Source organism: Condylura cristata, unplaced genomic scaffold, assembly GCF_000260355.1.
Source record: "Condylura cristata isolate star-nosed mole 26May11 unplaced genomic scaffold, ConCri1.0 scaffold00023, whole genome shotgun sequence".
Lineage (NCBI taxonomy): Eukaryota > Metazoa > Chordata > Mammalia > Eulipotyphla > Talpidae > Condylura > Condylura cristata.
Genome location: NW_004567124.1, coordinates 12,249,955 through 12,276,675, shown reverse-complemented (window position 1 = coordinate 12,276,675; position 26,721 = coordinate 12,249,955). Strand labels below are relative to the sequence as shown.

The 26,721-nt window shown below is 36.0% G+C and overlaps 1 protein-coding gene across 1 annotated transcript in view; it reads left to right on the top strand.

The window, feature by feature from the left end:
* FAM63B (family with sequence similarity 63, member B) overlaps positions 1–26,721 on the top strand; it is a 63,816-nt gene that overhangs the window by 5,913 nt on the left and 31,182 nt on the right. Inside the window, exons 2-4 of the mRNA XM_004687741.2 lie at positions 8,714–8,771; positions 20,323–20,387; positions 25,383–25,541. Of these exons, the coding sequence (XP_004687798.1) occupies positions 8,714–8,771; positions 20,323–20,387; positions 25,383–25,541 (282 nt within the window). The remainder of the gene's footprint in view (positions 1–8,713; positions 8,772–20,322; positions 20,388–25,382; positions 25,542–26,721) is intronic.

The window sequence follows — 26,721 nt, the reverse complement described above, 5'->3', positions numbered from 1 at the left end:
AAAGTTCTTTATGATAATTTACTCATTATTGAGAATGGTTGAAATTTTGCATTATGAATATATTTTTTAAAGGTTTACTTATTTAAAAGTAAAAACAAAAATCAACAAACAGGTATAAACCAGAGACATTCTGCAGAAATGGAGAGAGGAATAGGATCAAAACTGGGGTGGGAAGACCATACAGGACTATGGTTATGGCATAAGAGTGAATTGGTGGTGGGAATTCCATGAGATTACAGCCAATGGGGGGGTGGGGAGGAATATATATATATATATATAAAATGAGATGATGTGAAAATTATACACACACACACACACACACACACACACATATATATATATATATATATAAATAATTTATTTATTTGTTCAAGAACTTGGGTATAGGCCAGAGGTGGATAGGAGGGTGAGAGGGTTCACCATAGACAGTGGGGAGCAGAACAGGCAGATTGACTGAAATACACTGCTAAGGGGAGGAGCTGGCAAGATAGGTGGTCTGATGCTCCATGTGGGTCACATCCCTGGCTGGGAACTCATGATGCAGTGGCTGGTGATAGCTTCATAGTACTAAGATTTAACACCTTGTGCTACCAGGGAGGCCCTGCATTATGAATATTTAAACAATTTCTATCTGACAGTTTTTGTTTATGGAAACATTTATTGGAGTTCTTGCTTTGTCATGCTTTTGTTTGTTTTTAATCTAGATAAGAATTCTTCATATCTATTTATTTTCAGATTTATTATGCATACAAGTGCTAAAGGATCAAACTCAGCTGCAATGGCTGGTGATAGCTTCATAGTGCTGAGACTTAACCCCTGCACCAACAGGGAATCCCCATGCTTTTGTTTTCTTATGCAAAGAGTGTTCTAGGTTCTGTTACCCCACACTCAACACATAATTAATTTACAGTGTACATTGCGATGGAAGACTCAAAGTGTGGGAATATCTAGTCATTGGGTACCACTTTAGTAGAAGAATGAATGTATGGGGTTGATTAAAGATGCTTGTACCATATCCTTCTTCTCCCTAGTCCTTTCCTCTCTGTTTAGTAGCTGAGACTATCTCCTACTCCTCAATGTAGGAATGCCACTATTCTGGCAATTTTTAAGATTAAAGATTTTTTTTAATTTTTTTAAAATATTTTATTTATTTATGCATACAGAGCTGAGGTACAGGCCAGAGGGGCAGGGGTGGTGAGAGGATTCACCAGAGACAGAGTGGGGAGCAGAACAGGCTGAATGACAAAGTACACTGCTGAGGGAACAGTAGGCAGATCAGGAGAGGTCTGCTGTGCCATGTGTATCACCTCCAGGCAGTCGTCGAACTCATGCTGAAGTGGCTTTAGTTCTTAGTGCTGTGTTTTCACCCGCTGCGCTACCAGGGAGGGCCCAGGTTTATGATGTTTTAACATTAAGTAGGTTTTTCCAGGCCTCAAACCTTGATACTCTAAAATAAGAATTGATATATTTGATTCTGTAAAAAACATAAAAGCTTAAAGAAAAAGTTAAAGAAAAAAAGAGGTGGGGGGACATCAACTCTTCCTTAAAAATGCCCCAACTGGAACTAAAAAATACACACTAAAGGGCCCTCCCTGGTGGCGCAGCGGTTTAAAGTACAGCACTAAGAAGCTAAAGCCACTTTAGCATGAGTTGGATCCCCGCCCCGGAGGTGACCCACATGGCATGGCAGACCTCTCCTGACCTACTTACTGCTCCCCTCAGCAGTGTACTTGGTCAGTCAGCCTGTTCTGCTCCCCCCTCTGTTTCTGGTGAATCCTCTTACTGCCCCTGCACCTCTGGTCTGTACCCCACTTCTGTATGCATAAATAAATAAATCTTTAAAAACAACAACAACAACAACACTACAGGGTCTCCATCGTGGCACAAGGGGTTAAGTGTCAGCACTACAAAGCTATCTGCAGCCACAGAGTTCAACCCCCCCACCCCCGCCCCGCCAGATATAGTTACTCACATGGAGTAGCAGACTTCTGTATATATTTATAAGTAGTGTGTGTATATATATAAATCTTTAAAATAATATATATATATATATATAACAAAGTTACAAAACTACTTGCCAGGTTATATGTCTAAAGGATAATTTCTTTTTTAAAAAAATTATTTATACATGCAAAACAGGCATAAAGGCCAGAGATGCAGGAGTTGAGAGGTGTGAGAGGATCCACCTAAGACAGAGTGGGAAACAGAACAGCCAAATGTACTGAAATACACTGCTGAGCAGCAGGCGAGACAGGAGAGTCTGCTGTGCCATGTTTGTTATTTTCCTGGCTGTGGATTGAACTTATGTGTCAGTGGGTGGCATAGTTTGATAGTGCTGAGACTTAAAAACTACTGTGCCACCAGAGAGTCCCCTTAAGGCTAATTTCTTAATTTATAAAGAACCCTTATAAATTAGGGAGAAAAAGATAACCCAATAGCAAAATGAGCAAAAGGCTATAACAGAAAATTCAAAGAATTTCAAATGGATATAATCTCTGTCTCTTACCATCTACATGTAGTGAAGCAGCATGAAGGTGAGCCTCTTTCCAACAGTGAGATTTTGCTCTAGTTCTCCCTCCCTCAATGACTTTATTTTCTTACACCCTTTTCATACACACCCATTTTTGCTTCTCACAAGGTTTTTACTTTTTGCCCTGACGAGTAGGAATTTTGCAGTCAAACAAATTTTCTCTTATTCCCCTTTTCTTAAGTAGGCACAAAGCTTTTTGAAGTTTGCCAAATGTATTTATTAATTGTAGAAATGGAAAAACAGATGGTGAACCAATGATTCCATTTTAGCACCTGCCCACTGTTTTTTAATTATAGTTCTTATATGAATAGATTAAAAACCTCACATAATAGTGGAGTTTTGTTTACACAATAGATGCAAGTAACACTTCTAAGGTTTTCACTTCCAGTCTCTTTTAAAGAGGTATTGATGGTATATCCGGATTTATGAAATAATTGCATGAGTGCTGATGAATATTACTAGTGGGTAGTTTTCCCATCAATAATTTATTAATTCTCCCATTCTCTATCTGTGATTAGGTCTTCTGTGGAAAATATTTCCACTTTTATTTTACCTTTTTTTTTTAAAGGTTTATTTATGCAAACAAGAACTGGGGTACAGGCCATAGATGCTGGGGGGAGGGTGAGAGGATTCGCCAGAGACAGGAGGGAGCAGAACAGGTGGATCTATTAAAATACACTGTTGAGGGGAGCAGCACGACAGGAGAGGTCTGCTACTCCATATGGGTCACTTCCCTGCCTGGGGGTTGAACTCATGTTGCAGTGGATGGTAATAGCTTGACAGCATCATGTCTTTAACCCCTAAACCACAATGATGCACAAACCTTCCCACCTTTTTTTTTTTAAGATTTTTAAGATTTTATTTATACATACAGAGATGGGGTACAGACTACAGGTTCAGGGGAAGCAAGAGGATTCACCAGAAACAGAGTGGGATGCAGAACAGGCAGTTTGAGAAGTACACTGCTGAGGGGAGCAGTGGGCAAGACAGGAAAGGTCAGCTATGCCATGTGGATCACCTCCGGCGTGGGGACTGAACTTGGCCTGAAGCAGCCATGGCCTGGCTTAACTTAGCTTCACAGTGCAGTGCTCCAACCCAGTGTGCCACCAGAGGAGGACCCACCCTTGTCTATATTAATGTGAAGGACATTTGAGCACAGGTGGTAACAGCAGTAATAGGGCTTTGAATAATAACAGTATTTTTATGCTCAGTACTATGCCAGGTATCTTTTTTTTATTCTCTTAAATATTGAACAATTTATTTAAATATTATGCCAGGTATTTTAATGCATTATATGTACTTCTCATTTAATTTTCTCAACCACATCATGAAATCCCTATGTAAATTGTTCCTGATTTACTGTATAAAAAAAAAGTTCAGAAAGTTTAAATATAAATTGCCTAATGTAAGGTTATCCCTCACTCTCGTTTATGATTTTATTTATTTATGCATACAAGTACTAGGGTGTAGGCCAGAACTGCAGGAATTGAGAGTATTCACCAGAGACAGTGGGATATAGAACAGGCAGATGTAGTGAAATACACTGCTGAAAGGAACTGCCAGCAAGACTGAAGAGGTCTGCTGGGCCATGTGGGTTGCTTTATCTTGTGTCTTATGATATATGTGACACTTTCAATTTCAGGGTCTTTTTTGGGTTCTATAGTGATTGAACTTACCTTTCTCATCATACTTAATTAAAAACTCTTTGTGATATTTTCCATTATTGGTAAACTCTGTCTTTAAAAACTACTTTAAGGCTGTCTTCATCTCTTATCAGGACCCTGTTCTAATCTATTAGTTAATGTAAAAGTTTCTTTGTCAGTTTTTCTTTGAATTAAGCTTTCAGCATAGTCAACCTGCTGAGCTTCTTAAGTATGTCCATCAATTTTGAACTGAGGATGTCTTCTTTACTACTTAATTTTCTACCAGTAGATTTCACTTTAAGAACATTCTCTATTACTCTAAAACCCTGTGAATTACATAAAATGCCACATTATTAAAAATCTATGTGTGGTGATATCTGAAGTCTCTGATAATTTCAAATAGTTTAAATAGGGCTTTTTATTGCACTAAGGGAAGAATCCAGATTATAAAAATTGATGTGAGAGTGTTTCAAGTTGGTTAAAAAGTTAAAGGTTGTCTCTCATAATAAAATTTTCCTGCTTTTTTCCTGTTGGCAAATAGAAAATAAGTTAAATTTACTAAAATGTCTGAATTTTAGTATTTTTCAGTGCAATAATTATTCTTATCAATAAATGAATAGGATATTTATAAGATATTATGATGCATGATATATGATAGCTTGTAATAAACATAAATTAATTTGCTGGAGCCAGAATTGTCGAAAAGATCCTTAAGTTTTGAATATATAGAGTTCAAGTATAGTTGAATATACAGAGTTGAAGTAGCTATTTCCTTTTGTTAAAAATATTTATTAATTTTCTCAGAATGTCTAGCTAATCTATATTTTTTAGATAATAAAAGCTCGTTTTTATTTGGGCTTCATTAGTTTGGAATTATGTGTTAATGTGTACTCAGAGACATTGCTCAACTTTTAAAATACTTAAAATAAGCTAATACTTTCCAATTAGCCTTGTGTACTCATTTACTTATAAAGATAATGCCCTAGATTATTACTAAAGACATACCACCTGAAAACCTAGGTCATATTTAATTTGTGGGTTTTTTGGGTATTTTTGTCTGTTTGCATTGAAATTTTTGAGATTCAGACAGACTGCTACAATTGTTAATTGTGGTTTTGGTTAGTTATCCCATAACCTGTTTCTTTAATAAAATCTTTTTTTTTTTTTTTTTAAAGATTTATTTATCCGTACAGAACTGGGGTACAGGCCAGAGATGCGGAGGGGGAGAGGATTCACCAGAGACAGAGCAGGGAGCAGAACAGGCAGATCAGGGGGGCAGTGGGCGGGTCAGGGGAGGTCTGCCACGCCATGTGGATCTCCTCCGGGGCAGGCGGGGCCATGTGGATCTCCTCCGGGGCAGGCGGGATCGAACTCATGCGGAGGTAGCTGTAGCTTCTTAGTGCAGTGCTTTAACCCGCTGCGCCACCAGGAGGGCCCCTCTTTAATAAAATCTAAAGAGAAAGTAGTGAAGGTGTGAACATCTTAAGGGTCATTAACAAAACCTTTGGCAATTGCCCTTTAGATGGTGAAAAGTAAAAAGAGAAACAAGCTATTAGGAAGATAATTTTGTAAAAAAACATTTTAAGACCTATTGCTGGTTCCTGAGTATTTGTGGGAGACAGGTGTTTCTTCATTTTTCTTCTTTGTCTCTAGGTTTAATGAACATTCAGAATATTTTATTGGCTAGGATTTGGGAAGTGAATATATCACTGACTATGCTTGTTAATTAATCAGTTAAAACACTTGCATTTTTCCATTTCTAAAACCAGTAGAAATGTGGTCATTTCCTAGTTTATTTATTTGAAGCAAGACATGTTAGCCAGTTGTTACTATTTAGAAATTTTAATTCTAAACCCTGAAATCATCTGTTTACAGAAATACAGGATTATAGAATACATTTTCCAAATATATATGCTTGTTAGTGCTGTGGTTTCTTATTTTAACAACTTTATAGTAGGATTAATACATTCACCAAAGCGGAGGATAAGCTATTTATTAATGGAATTTTTTGATGAATATATTTCTGCAACAAATCTGTCTGGAATACAAAATATATAGGTCTTACTTAAAAAAAATGTTAAGTATATAAGGAATTATTTTTAATTAAATGGTGTTTTCAAAATGGCCTGACAATTGCTAGAATATAAACATTCACATTGGACATAAACTACTGGTTTAAATATCAAACCTGGCTGGTTAAAGCCCAGCGCAGACATGCAAGCAAGCTACAGTCCCTTTAATGCAAGTTCAAGCCCCAGCCCTGGAAGCAATCCAAAGGCAGACCTCTCCTGTCTAGCCTGCTGCTCCCCTCAGCAGTGTACTTCATCAGTTTACCTGTCCTGCTCCCCACTCTGTCTCTGTCTCTCACCACCCCTCCACCTCTGGCCTGTACCCAGTTCTGTATGAAGAAATAAATAAATCTTTAAATAAATAAATCTTTAAATAAATAAATAAATAAATAAAAGTACTTTAAAAAGTTTAAAAAATAAATATCAAACCTTCAAAAGTAGCATTAAAGTATCTTCATTATTAAATATTAACAGTTAATCTAAAGAAGAAATCAGCAAACGTTGGTCCATATGATCTGTGTTACAAAGATTCAGTTTTGCTATTTCAATTTAAAAGCAGCAAAAGACAATACATTAACAAGAAAGAGTAAGTCTATTCCTTAACCACTCAGCCACAACTATGCCAAGAGTAACTTCTAATAAAATTTTATTTAGAAAAACTGACAGGGACATGAAAAATGTGAAAATATACCGTATATGGGAACTCTTTGTACATTTTGCCCAGTTTTTCTACAAACCAAAAAAATTTTTTTTAAAGATTTACATTTTTAAAAAAGATGTCAAAAAATAAAAAAAATGTAGAATAAGTAATGATCAGCATTTCCATACCTTTCATTGGTGATAAATCTACTGATGACTAAACCATAAACATCATTGTCATGTATATTCTTAGAGGAGCTCAAATTGTTCCCCCCCCCCAAGGATCTTTTGTAGAACTTAACTCAGTGACTAAATCAAAAAATTTTTAATCTATCTTTCCATATTGGACAGCATAAATACCCAGAACTCCTTTTTTTAACATTCACAGGAATTTTTGGAGAAATTGGTGATTTAAATGATACCCTGGAATAAAATAATTATAACATTTTTAATTATGTTTCTATGCTCCTATCATTGCTATATCATTACTTCGAGTTCACATTTTACAGCATACATTTTTTTCTCTTAGGAATATACCATATTCATAGTATGTGCTGTGAATCAGATAAAATATTTACAGCCATTCACTGTAACATCTGTGTAATTCTTCTGACAATTCATTTTAAAAAATTAATGTGTTTTGCACCTGATTTAACTTTAAAAATTTAAATATGTACATAATGAGTGTAGCCACTTTTAACCTTTAATGTGAAGTACAGCACAATAAAAAAGTACATAAAATAGAGGCATCCATTTTAGCAAGTTATTATAAAGCAAATATCAGTAGAACTATCATGCAAATCAAGAAGTACAGAATTGCCATCACCTTGGAAGTTTCTTCTGTGCCCCTTTCCAACTATAACATTTTCCTTTACCCCTAGGGCTAGCCATAAGATTTCTGTAATAGCCATTTCTTTACTTTTCTTAATGGGCTTATCACTGAAGAACTCTTCAGTGGAGAGCTAAACAACATAGATTAATTTTGTTTTTAAACTTTACAGGTGGAATCATATAGTATGAATTTTTCATTGTCTGCCTACTACTTTAATGATAATATATTCATTTTAGCCTTTCTAGAATAAAAAGGCCAGAACCTCCCTGGTGACACAGGAGTTAAAGTCTCAGTACTATCAAGCTATCGCCAGCTTGCCACTGTGGCATAATTTCCATCCGAGCTAACCCACATGCTGCAGCAGACTTCTCCTATCTTGCCTGCTGCTCCCCTCAGCAGGTTTCAATGGATTTTCCTGTTCTGCTACCCACTCTGTCTCTGGTGAATCCTTTTACCTGCACCTCTGGCCTGCACCCCAGCTCTTGTATGTGTAAATTAATAAAATTAATCAAAAAAGAAAAAAACAAGACTGTGGAGAACATCTAATAGTTTTTAAAAAAGAATAAAAAGGCCAAAATGAAGTATTGGGATATTAAGCTGTGTTCAAACCTGTCTTCATGGGTAACCTGTGACAGACAACATGTTTGATGACTCTTTCTGGCCTTTAACTGCATTTTCTATCCTGCAGGATACTATTGCAGGTGCCTAATAACTGTCATGGTGGGTGGCGAAAGACAGAGCACTTGGCTTTGAAAGCAGATTTCTCAATTTCTCTGAGCTCTTATATCACCTTGTAAATTTTATGATAGGAGTCAATGTTATATTTTATAAAAATTAGTTATAAAGACTTTAATAATGTAAATATTAATGTGTACCTACATAGACACATATACATACTTGTGTTTAATAGTACATACATATGTGCATATTTATGTTTCTGAAGAAATACTTTAATTATCACAAACATTTGATTTTATAGAAAAAATACTTTGTTTTTCAGGTGAAACTTCCACCGATGATGGAAATCATAACTGCTGAACAACTGATGGAATATTTAGGTTAGTGTTAAAAATTAGTGATTTTATATCTCTTTCAAAATAAAACAAAGTTTTCAAAGCTAGTATGTTATCACATTTCACCTTTCTGAAGTGTTTTTATATAATTTATTTAAAAATTATAATTTTGAATACCTTAAGTATATGTCAATATGTTACTATTCTTGTATGGTAAAGCCTTGTTCCTGACCAGCATTAAAACTCTGTAAAATAAATAGAGAGATAGGTGACATCTAGAAACAAGATACATTCCAATAAACTGCAGAATGAAAAATGGCATCAAAACTCTGACATTGCATGTATTGAATAGAAAATACTAAATAAAATGTTGAGTAGACTTGAATTAAACATCCAAGAGGTGATTTAGTGCGACCCAAGTAGGATTTATGGGCCTGTGCCAATTTTTAAAATGCTAATTATCATCCTGCAGTGAGCAGAGAGCTTGTATCAGAATGTAAAACATTTACATTAGCAAGTATACTATTCAGCTTATCTAAAGTTTTTTCATTGCAAAGTTTTCTTGAAAAAAAAAAAAGCATTGAATTGCATTTTTATGTAAGCTGCTTATTTCAAAACAGACTTGTAAGACAGTTTGTATACCATCTTCATGGAGTATAACTTGTCTATAAGTTCAGGTAGTTGTTTATCACACTCAGGTCTTTACTGATTTAATAAGTATATAGAGTTATACCATTAACAAATAAAAAATCTTAAACCATATTCCGCCAGGGTTTTTTTTTTGTATATTTTTATTTAAAAAAAATCTTGTCAGCTAATGAGTTTTTCTGTGCTATTCTAGACAGCTAACTAACTGATTTTTTTGAGATGTAGAGTTAGTAAAGTCATTCAGTTTTCAGCTTTTGAAAAATTCTTTTGTTTATATAATTACTATCACTTAATCGATTCATTAATTGAGTAGATTACTTTAATATCTAGATACCTAGAAATAGAGTTTCTAGGTGCCCCTGTTTTAGTCTAGCTTTTGATTCTTAAGCTTAGAGATTTGTAAGTTATGCTCTCATGGTAAAAGTTGAAATACATTTGGTGCTTTGAGTATCAGTCAAAAATAGTAGGAGATATTAAAGAAGCAATGGGGTCTGATTATACAGGGCTCTCTAAGGCTTTTATAACAACTTTGACTTTTCTTGTGAGTAAACAGGGAAACAATTTGAAGATCTTGAATAGAGGAATGACATGATCTGACTTTGAGTTTAACAAAACTCAAATTCTTACTGTTATGTTAAAAATAGTCTGGGTATCAGGGAGAACTAAATGAGCCTGGAGGTCAGCTAGGAAACTATTACAGTTGACAATGGTAGTAGAAATGGAGATTATAGACTGTGGTCACATTCTAGATTTAGAGTTGACAGAATATGCTGATGAGTGAATATGGAGTGAGTGAATCAAGTGTTACCCCAGTTTTTTGACTTGGACAAATGAAAAGATGGTGTTAACATAAGTCAAAACAGAAAAGGGAGGAGTATCAATATTTTGATGAAATAATTATTGAAATCAAATAGCGAGTCTAGGAAGGCAGTTAACTGTGTAAATTCACAGTTAAGATGAGAGGTTTGGATGAATGCTGTACAATATAACTTTCTGTGATGATGAAAATGTTCTGTTTGTGCTGTCTAGTTCAATGTTACTAGCTACATGTGACACTTCAGGTCTTGAAATGTATGGCTAATGTGACTGAAGAATGTTAAATTTAACTTTAATTAACTTATAGAACTATGTGTTACACTGGCTACTATGTTGGATAGTATAGAGCTAGTATGTTAAACATTTGGTAGCAGCCAGTACACATAAATGATAATCTGAACAAGATTACAAAGAGAATGACTGTAGATAGAGGAGGAAGACTTCAATGGAGTAAGTCTAGGACTTGCCAGTAATTAAAATTTGGGGAAGAAGAAAGAACAGATATACACAGAGAGGTAAAGAATGACAAGAGAGGGCCCTCCCTAGTGGCGCAGCAGGTTAAAGTGCCTCACTAAGAATCGAAGGCCACTTCCGCATGAATTCGATCCCCGCTTTACCCAGAGGTGATCCACATGGCACAGCAGACCTCTCCTGATCCGCCCGCTGCTTCTCTCAGCATGTACTTATTTGATCTGCCTGTTATGCTCCCCAGTCTGTCTCTGGTGAATCCTCTCACCGCTCCTGCCCCTCTGGCCTGTACCCCAGTTCTGTATGCACAAATAAATCTTAAAAAAAAAAAAAAAGAATGACAAGAGAATTTCAATGAAGAATGAGAGATAGCTGAATCAAATACTAGTCAATAAACAGAAGACGACTAAAAATTGATCTTTGGTTGAGCCATAAGGATGTCCTTGGTAACCTCAGCCAGTACAAGGAATGGAAACCTAATTGGAGTGAATAGAAGAGAAAATCAGAAGCTCTGATACACAGATGATAGGAATGTAATATTATGTAGCTACTTTGGAAAACAGTTTGTTGTTTCCTTAAAAAAATTAAGCAGAGATTTATTATATGATCATAAAATTTCACCTATGCGTGTGTGTGCATGCGCGCACATGCACAGTGGAATATTACTCAGCAATCAAAAAAGATAAACTTGTGCCTTTTGCAGCAACATGGATGGGCCTGGAAGGGATCATGCTTCGTGAAATAACCCAGAAAGAAAAAGAAAACTATCAGATGGTTTCAGTCATATCAGGAGCATAAGGGATCAGGGAGAGACTAACAGATATAATAGAGTAAAAAGGAAAACAATGAACAACTATAAACCAGAGACATTTTATGGGGGTGGGAGGGGAATGGAACCAAAACTGGGGTGGGACGAGTGCACTGGACTGTGGTGATGTGGTACACAGGTGAATTGGTGATGGGAGCCCCATGGGGATTACAACTGAGCAGGAAAAATGAAGAATGATGTAAAAAAAAAATATGTTTATGGTGTAAAAAATATAAAAGATAAATATTGAATATTTGAAATGGGTTATTTGTATACTGTGTGAACAAAATGTCAAAAGCTATTTAAAGAAGAGAAAAATGGGAGTAAAGGAATTAAAAAGAATTTAAAAAATAATATAATAGTTTATTTTTACATCATTTTGTACTTTTTTCTATCTTAGCTATAATCCCTGTGGGCTTGCCATCACCATAGTCCAATGCACTTCACCCCCAACCGCCACATTTTTTATCCCATTCCCCATTCCACCCCCGTAAAAGGTCTCTGATATATAGTTGTTCGTTGTTATTATTATTTTCTCCCTGGTCCTTTATATTCCTGCTATGAGTGAAACCATCTGGTAGTTTTCCTTTCCTTTCTGGCTTATTTCATAAAGGATAATCCCTTCCAGCTCCATCCATGTTGCTGCAAAAGATGTGTGTTTATCTTTTTTTATTGCTGTGTAGTATTCCATCGGATATATGTACCACATCTTAAAAAGAATATTTTAAAGAAATGGAAGAATTCATCTTGTATAGGCAATGGGCACAAAGCAATGGGCAGAAAGACAGAATGTGTTAAAATGAATGTGGATCGGTAGAAGGTGGTTTGTAGCTTTTGTAGTATAGTGCTGCTCTTTTCTCAAGTGAAATTAAAAACTATCATCAGCTGAGATTGAGAATGAAAGAGGAGTTATTGAAATGAGAGGGAAATATAAAATAGGTGTCCATACAGATAGGGAAGTATGAATGGAAAGATGTTATTTGATTCCTAGGGCTACTTCTGAGATTAGTCAGATGAGTAAGCATGACTATAGGCCTCAGCAATGGGGAAGCAGGAATTAACCAGACCTGGTTTTTTGCCAGTGAATATGTTGAAGAATCTCTGGAATTGATGTGTGTTGAAGTGATTATGGACTACAGAATTTATTGCATAAGGGAGAAATAAGGGTGTAAATATGTTGAGGAAAATAGGCTGAAGTCAATAGATAATAGTTCTTGATAGAGCTGAAGAATTCTTGAAGCTTGCTAATGACCATGGAATATGAGTACCTGAGATAAGGTAGATAGAAGATTTTGGTTGGAGAAGAGGTCCAGAACAGAAAGGCCAGAATATTGGATTAATCCTATCTAGGAATATTAAAATTACCAAAAATTACATCAGAATTTGTGTTGGAGAAAGACAGTAATTACGAATGAGGGGAATCAATCCCAAAATTTTTGAGGATTGCAAGAAGGCAGTTATACTATTTGTTGGCATTAAAACTGAGAAGTTTCAGGATGGCAGAGCAGAATGACAATAAGGGAACAGGTAGATATCTGTCCCAGTTTTAAGCTTAGATACACAAGTCTGAGAGAAAAGAGCTATTGTGTGAGAGGGCTGCAGTGTCATCAAGGCAGAGCCAAATTTCATTTAGCAAAGAAGGTAATGGGACCTTTAAAAGAAGAAAATGGCTACCTGATTTTTCTGATGAGAGACCATAAATTCCAGAGACAGAGAAATTCAGATAAAAATTTGTGTCATCACTGGTGCGAATGTAAGCTAGTACAACCACTATGGAAAACTGGAGGTTTCTCAAACTGCTAAAAATGAAGCTTCCATATGACCCAGCAAGCTTAAATCTAAGTATCTACCCAACAAACACAAAAACACTGATTCAAAAAGACACCTGCACCCCCATGTTTATTGTTGTTTTATTTACAATTGGAAAGACATGAAATCAACCCAAATACCCGAAAGTAGATGACTGACTTAAAAAGTTGTGGTATGTATTCACAATGGAGTATTACTCAGCAGCCATAGAAGATAAATAACATGCCTTTTGCAGCAATATGGATGGAGCTGGAAGGGATCATGCTTAGTGAAATAAGCCAGAAAGAAAAAGAAAAATACAAGATGGTTTCACTCATAACAGGAGCATAAAGGACCAGGAGGAAAATAGTAATAATGAACAACTATATACCAGAGACATTTTACAGGGGTAGAATGAGAAATGGGATCAAAAATGGGGGTGAGTGCACTGGACTATGGTGATGGCACACAGATGAATTGGTGATGGAAGCCAACAAGGATTACAACTAAGGTGGAAAAAGGAACAAAATGATGTAAAAATAAACTTTCATATGATTAAAAAATACATATATACAGACACACACATATATAAATATATAAATAAATGTATAAATATATACATTTACACACACACACATATATATACACATATACCCTCTTGCAGCCAAACTTCTGAAGAGTTGTTTGCACTTGAGGTCTTCACTTTTCACCTCTTAAAATATTCTTCAACTCACCATTCCATTTCCACCCCATTACTGTTCCTACATTGTCTTGTTCCACAAGGATGCAAAAACAAATTCTTGAGGGAAAGGGGTAAAAAAATGTGTGATTTAAAGAATATTGAAAGGCAATAAAAAAAAAATAGACTCATTCCATTCACAGCAACATGGATGGAGCTGGAAGGGATTATAAGCTCAGTGAAATAAGTCAGAAGGAAAATGAAAAATATTGAGTTGTTTCACTTATAGGAATGTAAGAGAACCAAATAAGACTGGAGAAAAAATTGTATTGTTACTACAATACAAAACACAACAAAACAATATAAAAACAGACTTATAAACGAGAGAGATCCTGCAGGGGAGGAGGACAAAGAGGAATCGGAAGGAGGAAGGAATGTGGGAGGCTATGATGATGACGGGAGGGGGAGGAGGGAAGTAAATATTCTTATAAAATAAACAATAAATAGAAATATAAAATTAAATTAGTTAGTTAATAAGTTAATTAAAGAATGCTGAAAGGCTCACACTCAAAAGTGTATACCCCTCCCCCTCCTCCACTCAAAAGTAATTTTTTTTTAAAGATTTATTTGTGCATACAGAACTGGGGTACAGGCCAGAGGCTCAGGGTCAGTGAGAGGCTTCACCGGAGACAGAGTGGAGAACAGAACAGGCAGATCAACGAAGTACACTGCTGAGGGAAGCAGCGGGCGGGCCAGGAGAGGTCTGCCTCGCCATGTGGTCACCTCCAGGGCAGGCAGGGATCGAACTCATGCGGAAGCGGGTTTAGATTCTCAGTGCTGTGTTTTAACCCACTGCGCCACCAGGGAGGTAAAAGTATTTTTGATCAAGAATTTGAAATTCTCATGACTTGTCTTTTTCTTTGTTTTCTTATCCATTAAATATTTACTGAGCATGCTCTGTGGGCAGGTTATTTGGAGCTATCAACAATGCAATCAGTGTAGCTGTGTAAGTGTACTCTTCTAAAAATGTTGACGTGGCTTTTTTGTTGGAAAGAAAATTAGCACATTTTGATATATTAAATGTATCTGTTTACTAACAAACCCTGAAGAAGAAGGATGTAGGGTACAGAATTTTAATAGGAACAAGAAAAATTGATGAAGATTTAATAGGGACAAAGAAAAATTGATGAAAAAAATATCTAGGTCTGAAGTACCTAAGGAGGTTTAGAAGTCCTGGGTAAGTCATCAGCCAGGGGCATCATGAAAGTAATAATATCCTACAGGAGGTGGGGATGTAAGCAAAAATAGAATGAAAAAAGAAATTCTGAAGACTGCCTTACCAAAAGTAAGAGCCAAACCTGCCAGAATAAATTAACTTTCTTAACTATTCTATTTTTCTCCTCTTGAGAACTGTGAGTTAATACACAAACATTAATAGAAAGATTACAAAAGAAATTAATTGCTTTCCTAATACCTAGCTGAGAAATCACAGGGAATGGGAAATTTGGCAGAGGAAGATTGAGTTTTCATTTGGAATTTTTTATTACCAATGTATTAAAGCAGGAAAGATATCAATATCATATGTATCAAAGCACATGGACATGCTTGTTGGAGAGCTTTGACATAGTGAAAAGAATGTGACAAATTGGGAAGTGCTAGCAGTTCTGAGAAAATAAAGTAGGGAAATGAGTACAAAGATAATAAAAAGCACAGTACAAACTGGAATATAAACTATGATTTTAACTATCCAAAATAATTTGTATGATGATGAGGCTAGCATAGTTTTATAGTAGGGAAGAAAGTAGCTGGGGTGGTAGTGTTGTCTGACTTTTAAAAAGATAACTTACTTTACTTCTTAAAATATAAATACCATAAAGTGAGATTAATGTTGCAGCACTTTAATTTTGCTCAAAACTGATGTCTCCTCTTTTCCAAAGGTTCACCTAGCTAAATTTAAAAAAAAAAATTTTTTTAAATAATAATATAAATAGTTTATTTTTACCTCATTTTGTGCCTTTTTCCATATCAGTTGTGATCCCTTTGGACTTCCCATCACCAAATCACCATGTGCCATCATCATGTGCCATCATCACAGTACAGTGCACTTCCCTCCCCGCACTGTTAAGGATTCCATTCCCCACACCACCCCCTTAAAATGTCTCTGGAAGATAGCTGTTCATTATTATTATTATTTTCTCGCTTGGTCCTTTATACTCCTGCTATAAGTGAAACCATCCAGTATTTTTCCTTTTCTTTCTGGCTTATTTCATTAAGCATGATCATTTCCAGCTCCATCCCTGTGGCTGCAAAAGGCACATGTGTGTGTATTGTTTTTTGTTTTTTGGGGTTTTTTTTGGTTGCTGAGTAATATTCCATTGTGTATATGTACCACATCTTTTTAATACAATCACCCACTTTTGGGCATTTGGGTTGTTTCCATGTCTTTCCAATTGTAAATAAAGCAGCAATAAACTAAGCTTCCATTTTTTTCATAACTATCGGCTTTTAGTTTTTTGATTTCTGTTTATCTGGAATATCCCATTAATAACAAAGAAGAATGAATTAGCAACGAATTATGAATTCTTTCTTTGAAATTCTTTCTCCTCTCTCTATATTAATAATTCATAACATGTTTTATGGTAAGCTCTGTTGTTTCCGCTCCTCTCCAAATTAGTATCTCCAAATTAGCCTACGTACCTCTGCTATCATCTTAGAACATCAGTTTCATCCATAATCTACTTAAAAATTTAAAATAGTGGCCCTCCCTGGTGGTGCAGCCCGTTAAAGCACTGCACTGAGAAGCTAAAGCCACTTCCGCATGAGTTCAATCCCCGCCTGCCCCGGAGGAGACCACATGGCGCAGCAGACCTCTCCTGACCCGCCCGCTGCTCCCCTCAGCAGTGTACTTCGTTGATCTGCCTGTTCTGCTCCCCGCTCTGTCTCTGGTGAAGTCTCTCACTGCCCCTGAGCCTCTGGCCTGTATCCCAGTTCTGTATGTACAAATAAATAAATCTTTAAAAATTTAAAACAGGGCTCTCCCTGGTGGTGCAACAAATTTAAGCACCACACTTTGAAGCTTTCCGAAGCCACTGCATCACAAGCTTGATCCCCGGTCAGGGAGCTGACCCACATGGCATAACAGACCTCTCCTGACCTGCCTGCTGCTCCCCTCAGCAGTGTATCTCAGTACAGCTGCCTGTTCTGTTCCCCTCTCAGACTCCGGTGAATCCTCTCACTCACCACACCTCTGGCCTATACCCCAATTCTGTAAGCATAAATAAGTAAATCTTTTAAAAAAATTTAAAAACAAACATTCTTTATAATCTTTCACAAGCAGCCAAATTTATCAGCAATTAATTATGACTCTATAATCTCATCAAGTTTATTTAGTCATAAATTTTCCACCATTCTGCAACATATATTTATGTTTAAACTTTCTTATAAATTGTCCATGTGACTATGATATGTCCTCTTTGTGATTTTGCCATCACCGCTTCCCCCTTTATCACTTTTCAAGCTCATTGGTACTTAAGACATTATATTTTATACTGAGTTATACTCTTACCATTACCTTTGTCTGTTTCTTGTGTGTTCTTTGCCCAGCCAAATTATTATTTTTTTTAGTGAAACATTCATGTCTTAATGTTTGTTTTTACCCATACAAAATATAATTGTCAATAAATACTTTTTGATGACAATAGTATTGTCAGCCAATTTCAGATGCAAGGGTAGATAAACTGGGCAACACAACCTTAGTAAGAGATGATATTTTTTACAAATCTAAAACTGAATGATGAGCCAACAGAAACACAAACCCAGCCCTTAAAAAATACTTGATTCTTTTTTGAACTTTCTTGAAAATATAGACATCTATTGCTATATAAGACATCACCTCAAAATTTAGTGGCTTGAAACAATGATCATTTATTATCCCACATTGTTTGCAGATTAGTAATCTGGGTACAATTTAGTTGAGTAGTTCTGATTTAAGGTGTCTCCGAGGTTGTAGTCAGGGTGTCTGCTGGGGCTGCATTCTCATGTCCAGGTACAGCAAGAGAGGATCTGCTTCCAAGCTTACTCACGTGGTAGTTGGTAAAATTTAATCCCTCATAGGTAGTTGGACTGTGACCAGAGGCTTCCTTCGGTTTTTTGCTGTGTGGGCCTCTCCATAAGGCAACTGAAGAGCATGGCAGGCCTTTCTCTGGTGGTGAAACTTTAAAGTGTAGTACTATGAAGCTATCTGCAGCCGCTGCAGCACGAGTTGGATCCCCAGCCTGGGAGCTGACCCACATGGCCCAGCAGACCTCTCCTGCCTCGCCTGCTGCTCCCGTCAGCATTGTATTTCTACAGTATAGATATCCCTGTTCTACTCCCCACTCTCTCTCTGGTGAATCCTCTCAACCCCACACCTCTGACCTATACCCAGTTCTTGCATAAATAAATAAATCTTAAAAAAAAAAAAAAAGCATGGCAACTGGCTTTTTGCAGAGTGGGCAAGTTGATAAAGCACCGTGACAAAAGCCACATATTTTGTATTCTATTTTTGGAAGTGACATTTCATTATCTCAGTCATATTTTATTCACTAAAAGTGAGCCAAAAATAAGTCCAGTCTACTTTCAAGGGGAGAGATTTACACAAAGGTGTAAACCTTTGGATTGAGGTCCATCTAACAGGGCTGCCTTCCTAGGACAGGTCATCCTTCTCTTGTCCAGATAGCTTTCCTGACCTCAGGTAAGAAGTTGTTCATCAGTGCTTCTCCCAATAATTAGTCTACCTTCGGGTCATTTAATATTGAATTATATTTTTCATCCTGAAGACAAAAGTGTTAGGAAAGCATAGATAGTCTTTTATCAGGATAAATACAGAACTTATGGGAACTATAGCATGTAAGAAGAGAAATTGTGCTATTGTTTAAATAAATATATAGAATTACTCAAAAGAAAACTTAATTTTTGTTAAATTTTGTTTCTATTTGTTTTTACATAAATTTTGTATCAAAACCTCAACATATATGCAATATGCCATATACCGTAGTAGGGACTTACAAAATATTTAAACTACCTACTTATTTCTGTGAGTCAGTTAATTTAGTGCCTTTGGAGTTGTTATTCCAAAATGTTATTACTAGTTAGATTTTGCAATAACTTCTTTCATTCTTCTTCTTTTTTTTTCCCCTTTAAAAAGGACAGTTTATTAGGAAGAGGAAAAAGAAATAGAGGGGTACTTGCATAGTCACTGGCAGGGGGAGAGATCACAATAATATAAGTTCTAAATAACAGCACAAATAAGACTATCTTGGTGATTAGACATACCTCTGTTAGAGTTGGAAAGTTTAAAAGAATACTTGATGCAATCTTTAGAAGTTTATTTTGAGTTAGAAAATTAAGGTCATTAAAAAAATTAAGGTCATTATATTAAAAATAATTTCACCAACTTGTTAGTGATTTGGAAGATTGGGTGAGAATTTTATTCTGTATATCACTGTTTATTTCAAAATAAGGGTCAGATAAAGATTTAAACATTTAAAAAGACAAGCAAGTAATTACATGAGAAAACATGTTTGTTTATTCTTAAGAGGCAAAGATCTTTCCAAACATGAAGCCCGGAAGCAATAACAGAAGAATTTGACTATATTAAAATTAAGTATTTCTGTACAACAAAAAATAGACCAAAATATCACTATAAAGTCAGAAGCCAACATGAAAGGAAATTTATGACATATATAGCAGAAATGTTCTGATGTTTTCAATTCTAACTGAAGAGCTCTTACAGCTAGTAATGAAAAAATGATTAATTATCATGCAAGTCATAGAGAAGTTTATATAATTGATATTTAATTAAAAAGGAAAAATGTACTAATTTATTAAATTTGTGCTGCATATGTTAAAATATATTGCATATTCTGTAATGATACATACGTTTTAGTAAAAAGTGTCACATACACTTGAAAGGGCTCATCTAAAAGGACATACATATTATTGAAAAGGTTCTACCAAATAATAAAATAACAATTTTTATATGCAAAAAATTGTTTACTTATCAGAAAGTTAAAGATTTAGACAACTGATAGCACCCATTTTATAAAAATAATGAAGTAAAAGCTATATTGTTACTAGCAATGAAACTCGATATAGTCTTTTAGTTTCAAATGTAGTAACATAGAAAGATGCTCAAGTATATTGTAAATAGAAAAAAAGTTCAAAATCATTATAGTAGTATATACATTGAAAAATATGTGAGATTATAGCAAACAGTATAACTGCTCTGTGAATAGAATTGGGGGATCAGTTTTAAGTTACTTATTCCTACAATGTATAATTAAAGTCTGTTTTATAATCAGAAATAAAGCAATATTTTTAAAAGGCAACTTCACAATTTCTCTTTACAGGAGATTACATGCTCGAAGCAAAGCCAAAAGAAATTTCAGAAATTCAACGTCTAAACTATGAACAGGTAATAGACATGAATAATAATCTTTGTTGTATTAAAATATGTACTTTCAACTTATATCTATATTCATTGGTGTCTGTCAGTGGCTTTGCAGGACAGACACCACTTTGTTTGCTTTTTTATCTGGTATCTTCCCTGAAATTGACTTTTAAGTGAATTTGTCACTCTTTCATACTTTATTTATATTTTACAATTTATATTTAGGAGAAATTGGAATAAATGATGTCTGAGGCTTGTCATTAGGACAAAACTTGCTGCTTCATATTTTTTTTTAAGATTTATTTACTTGTGCATACAGAACTGGGGTACAGGCCAGAGGCTCAAGGGTGGTGAGAGTTCTCACCAGAGACAGAGTGGGGAGCAGAACAGGCAGATCGACGAAGTACACTGCTGAGGGGAGCAGCGGGCAGGTCAGGAGAGGTCTGCCTCGCCATGTAGTCACCTCCGGGGCAGGCAGGGATAGAACTCATGCGGAAGTGGCTTTAGCTTCTTAGTGCTTTACCTTAACCCGCTGCACCACCAGGGAGGGCCTAGTCTTAGATTTTTAGAGCTGGAAGAAAACAAACAGAACTTCATTTTCTTAAGCGATCTTCCTTAACCTGACAAGAAAGGGCAAGAAGGTATGAGGTTCTTAGCATTGAAGAAAGCTTAGCCCAGGGAAGAAATAGATAACTTTAGAACATACTTTCAAAGCAATATTTTCCCAAACTTTCACCAGTGCCAAATTGGCAAAAAGGGAAGAAACACTCATTTCAGTATTGCAAAATTTCTGAATTTGAATTTTCAAGTTAGATAGTTCTAATAGAATCTAAAAATGAACATGTTGCATTACATCACAATGTAAAACTGGAAATCTGTATAGCTAACGCCAAATAGGTATATTAAGCAATTTGTAGTAAAATTGTAGCAAAGCAGTGATTTACAAATATTTTTAGCAATAGAAACCTTTTCAAATGAAATCATATGCTAACCTCCAAGTGACATAAGAATAAACTGGTAAAGTTCAGTTTATATCGTTTATCAATTTTATTTTTTTTAAAGATTTATTTATTTATGGATACACCAGAGGTGTTGGGGGTGATGGGGGTGGTGAGAGGATTCTCAGAGACAGAGTGGGGAACAGAACAGGTGGATTGACTGAAATACACTGCTGTGTCATGTGGGTCACTGTCCTGTCCGGGTTCAAACATATGCCTCAGTAGGTACAGATAGCTCATAGTGCTGCACTTTAATTCCTTGTACCACCAGGGAGGCCGCCATCAAATTTTTTTTAACAGATCTTTTAAAATAGTTTTAATTTTTTAAATGATGTACCATATTTTTATTGGAACTAGTGAGGCTATTTTTTTTTAAAGATTTATTTATTTATGCATACAGAACTGGGTTACAGGCCAGAGTTACAGGGGTGGTAAGAGGATTCACCAGAGACAGAGTGGGGAGCAGAACAGGTGGATTGACTGAAATATACTGCTAAGGAGAGCAGCAGGTGAGACTGGAGAGGTCTGCTGTGACATGTGGGTCACTGCCCTGTCCCGGTTCAAACACATGCCACAGTAGCTGCAGATAGCTCATAGTGCTGCACTTTAATTCCTTGCAACACCAGGGAGGTCTCCATCAAAAAAATTTTTTTAAAAGATTTATTTATTTGTGAATACAGAACTGGAGGACAGGCCAGAGGCTCAGGGGCGGCAAGAGGCTTCACCAGAGACAGAGCAGGGAACAGATCAGGCAGATCGACAAGGTACACTGTTGAGGGGAGCAGCGGCAGGTCAGGAGAGGTCTGCCTCGCCATGTGGTCACCTCCGGGGCAGGCGGGAATCGAACTCATGCAGAAGCGGCTTTAGATTCTCAGTGCTGTGCTTTAACCCGCTGCGCCACCAGGGAGGGCCCAATTTTTTTTTTTAATAGATCTTTTAAAATTGTTTTAATTTTTTAAATGACATACCATTTTTTATTGGAATTAGTGAGGCTATTTTTTTTAATATTTATTTATTTATGCATACAGAACTGGGTTACAGGTCAGAGTTACAGGGGTGGTGAGAGGATTCACCAGAGACAGAGTGGGGAGCAGAATAGGCTGACTGATGAAGTACACTGCTGAGAGGAGCAGAGGGCGGGTCTTGAGAGGTCTGTGGCGCCATGTGGGTCACCTCCAGGACTGGGGATCAAGCTTATGCTGAAGTGACTTTAGTTTCTTAGCATTGTTCTTTAACCCACTGCGCCACCAGGGAGGCCCTACTGAGGCTATTTTGATTAATACAAAATTTATCACCAGGGTTCACTCTTAGTGTGATACATTCTATGGATTTTAACAAGTGTAAAATGATATGTATCTATCATTATTGAATCATACAGTATAGTTTTACTGCCCTAAAAATTCTCTAATCTCTGCCTATATGATTCTGCCTCCTCCTAATCCCAGGAAATCATTGGTTTTTACACTGTCTCTATTGTTTTACCTTTCTCACAATGTCATTTGGAATCATGTAGTATGTAGCCATTTCAGATTGACTAACCTTTCACTCAGTACTGTACATTTAAATTTCTTCTGTTCAATTTGTGACTTAATAGCTCATTTCTTCATTTTCTTATATTTGTGGTTAAAAACAATATAAAATTTATTCTTAAAATTCTAAAATATATTTGTAAGGGTAGTGGCATTAATCATATTCATGTTATATAACAGATGTATTGAACATTTTGGTCTTGTTAAGCTGAAACTGTGCCCATCAAATAATTCCACTTCTCTCCTATAATTTTGTGCCTTTTTCCAAATCAGTTGTAATGTCTCTTTTGCTGTACAGAAGCTCTTTAACTTGATGTAGTCCCATCTATTTATCCTTGCTTTCACTACCGTTGCATTGGGTGCTCTATCTTTAAAGATGCGGCTGAAGTGTATGTCGTGTAGTATTTGCCCATCTTTGCTTCCAGGTATTTTATGGTTTCTGTTCTTATGTCTGGATCTTTAATCCACTTCGAGTTGATTTTTGTGTATGGTGTGAGGTATTGCTCTAGTTTCATTTTTTTGCAAGTAGCTTCCAGTTTTCCCAGCACCATCTGCGGAACAAATTTTCTTTGTTCCATTGTATCTTCTTTGCTCCTTTGTCAAAGATTAGCTGTCCATAAACCTGTGGGCTTATATCTGGGTTTTCTATCCAAATCCACTGATCTGTATGTCTGTTCTTGTTCCAGTACCATGCAGTTTTGATTATTATGGCTTTGTAGTATAGCTTGAAGTTTTGGATTGTAATGCCTCCATTCTCTTTCTTCTTAGTCATAAGAGTTTTGGCTATTTGAGGTCTTTTGTTGTTCCATATGAATCTCATCAATATTTTTTCTATTTCTTTGAATAATGTCATTGAGACTTTTATTGGGGTGGCGTTAAATCTGTATATCACTTTTGGTAGGATGGTCATTTTGATGATGTTAATTCTCCTGATCCATGAGCAGGGGATGTCTTTCCATTTCATGGTGTCTTCTTGTATTTCTTTTAATAGTGTTTTGTAATTTTCCTTGTATAGGTCTTTTACCTCTTTTGTTAGGTTGACTCCCAGGTATTTGATTCTTTTTGTTTTAATTGAAAAGGGGATGTTGTTTTCTTTTTGTTTGTTTTTAATTTCTGCTGCTTCTGATTGGTTGTTTGTGTATAGGAAGGCCTCTGGCTTTTGTGTGTTGATTTTATATCCTGCTACCTTGCTAAACTGGTGGATGGTTTTGATTAGTTTCTCTGTGGAGTTTTTAGGGCTATCCATGTCGATTAACATGTCTTCTGCAAGTAAGGACAGTTTTACTTCTTCTTTCCCTATTTGGATTCCTTGTGTCTTATTGCTCTGACTACATCTTATTGCTGACTACATCTTATTGCTGTCTTATTGCTCTGACTACATCTTCCAATGTTATGTTGAATGCGATATGTATGCAATAGTGGACACCCTTGTCTTGTTCCTGATCTCAAAAGAAAGGCTTTCAGCTTTTCTCCATTGAGGATAATATTGGCTGTGGGTTTGTCATATATGGCTTTTATCATGTTGAGGTATGTTCCTTCTACTCTGAGGATTTCGAGGGCCTTAAACATAAATCCTCCAACTCTGTGTCTTTTTATTGATGAGTTTAAGCCATTTACATTTAGAGATAATATTGATATACTGGCACCTACATTTGCCATTTTGGTCCTTTTGTCTTTTATTCCCTTGTTTTGAACTGTTCTTGTTCATTCTTTTGTTGGATTTGGTTTGAGGGGTCTTCCTTTCACCTTTTGGCTATTGTGAATAATACTGAACATGAACATGGGCATGCAAATCTCTTCCTATTTATTTTTCATTTTTTCAATATTCATTTATTTATTTTGTAGAAGAACTGGGGTGTAGGCCAGAGGTACAGGGGTGAGAGGATTCACCAGAGACAGAGTGCACAGCAGAACAGGAGGATCTTTTGAAATACACTGCTGAGGGGAGCAGCGGGTGAGACAGGAAAGATCTGCTGTACCATGTGGGTCAGCACCCTGGCCAAGTATCAAACTCAAGTCATTGTGATGAGAGCACTGAGGCCACCAGGGAGGATTCTCAAGATCCTATTTTCAGTTATAGACATGGGAAAGACCTTCTTATTTGATTACAGACTTTTGTCTGTTAGACCTCATAGTCTAAAATAAGTCCCTAATCTTTGTCACTCTGTATGTCATTATCCTGGTCAATTTTTCTTACTGACATCTGACATTATGTTGTATACTTACATAAATATTTGTCTTCTACAGTGAAGTGTTAGTTGTATCAGATTGGGGGCTTTTTTTGCTAGCTATTTATTCTATTTTATGTACTATTAAATCTTAAGAATATAGACATGTGTTATTGTACCTGGCATATAATAGGTATTTAACCAAAAATTTGTTGAGGTAATACATAAATTATATAAAATGTAAAATTAAAAGTAATTGTGCTTGCATTTAAATGCCTGTTGTTTGACTTTTCTCATTTTTACTCCTCCCTTTTCTATGTTTAGAATATGAGTGATGCTATGGCAATTTTGCACAAACTACAGACAGGCTTGGATGTAAATGTAAAATTTACTGGTGTTCGAGTGTTTGAATATACGCCGGAATGCATAGTTTTCGATCTCCTTGATATTCCTTTGTACCATGGGTGGTTAGTAGATCCTCAGGTAAGTATAAAAATTTAAATTATACAGACACAAATGTAGTAAAAATTTATATATTCATCTAGATTTATATTTTCTGATCTTATATACTTGTGGTTTTATATAGAATTAGCCAAATTGTGAGGTGAAGGAGAAGTTTTCCAGCTTGCTAGTCTGCCCAATACTTTCAATTCTTACTACAAGAAGTTAGGGGTAGCTACAAGGTTAAGTCTGTATCTTTTCATGTGCTTCTTGGCCACCCATATATCTTCTTCAGAGAACTGTCTTACAGATCTCATACCCATTTTTTTTTAAAGATTTATTTATGCAGGCCCTCCCTGGTGGCACAGAGGGTTAAAGCACAGCACTAAGAAGCTAAAAAAAGACAAAAGGACCAAAATGGCAAATGTAGGTGCTAGTATATCAATATTATCTCTAAATGTAAATGGCTTAAACTCATCAATAAAAAGACACAGAGTTGGAGGATTTATGTTTAAGGCCCTCGAAATCCTCAGAGTAGAAGGAACATACCTCAACATGATAAAAGCCATATATGACAAACCCACAGCCAATATTATCCTCAATGGAGAAAAGCTGAAAGCCTTTCCTTTGAGATCAGGAACAAGACAAGGGTGTCCACTATTGCATACATATCGCATTCAACATAACATTGGAAGATGTAGTCAGAGCAATAAGACAGCAATAAGATGTAGTCAGCAATAAGATGTAGTCAGAGCAATAAGACACAAGGAATCCAAATAGGGAAAGAAGAAGTAAAACTGTCCTTACTTGCAGAAGACATGTTAATCGACATGGATAGCCCTAAAAACTCCACAGAGAAACTAATCAAAACCATCCACCAGTTTAGCAAGGTAGCAGGATATAAAATCAACACACAAAAGCCAGAGGCCTTCCTATACGCAAACAACCAATCAGAAGCAGCAGAAATTAAAAACAAACAAAAAGAAAACAACATCCCCTTTTCAATTAAAACAAAAAGAATCAAATACCTGGGAGTCAACCTAACAAAAGAGGTAAAAGACCTATACAAGGAAAATTACAAAACACTATTAAAAGAAATACAAGAAGACACCATGAAATGGAAAGACATCCCCTGCTCATGGATCAGGAGAATTAACATCATCAAAATGACCATCCTACCAAAAGTGATATACAGATTTAACGCCACCCCAATAAAAGTCTC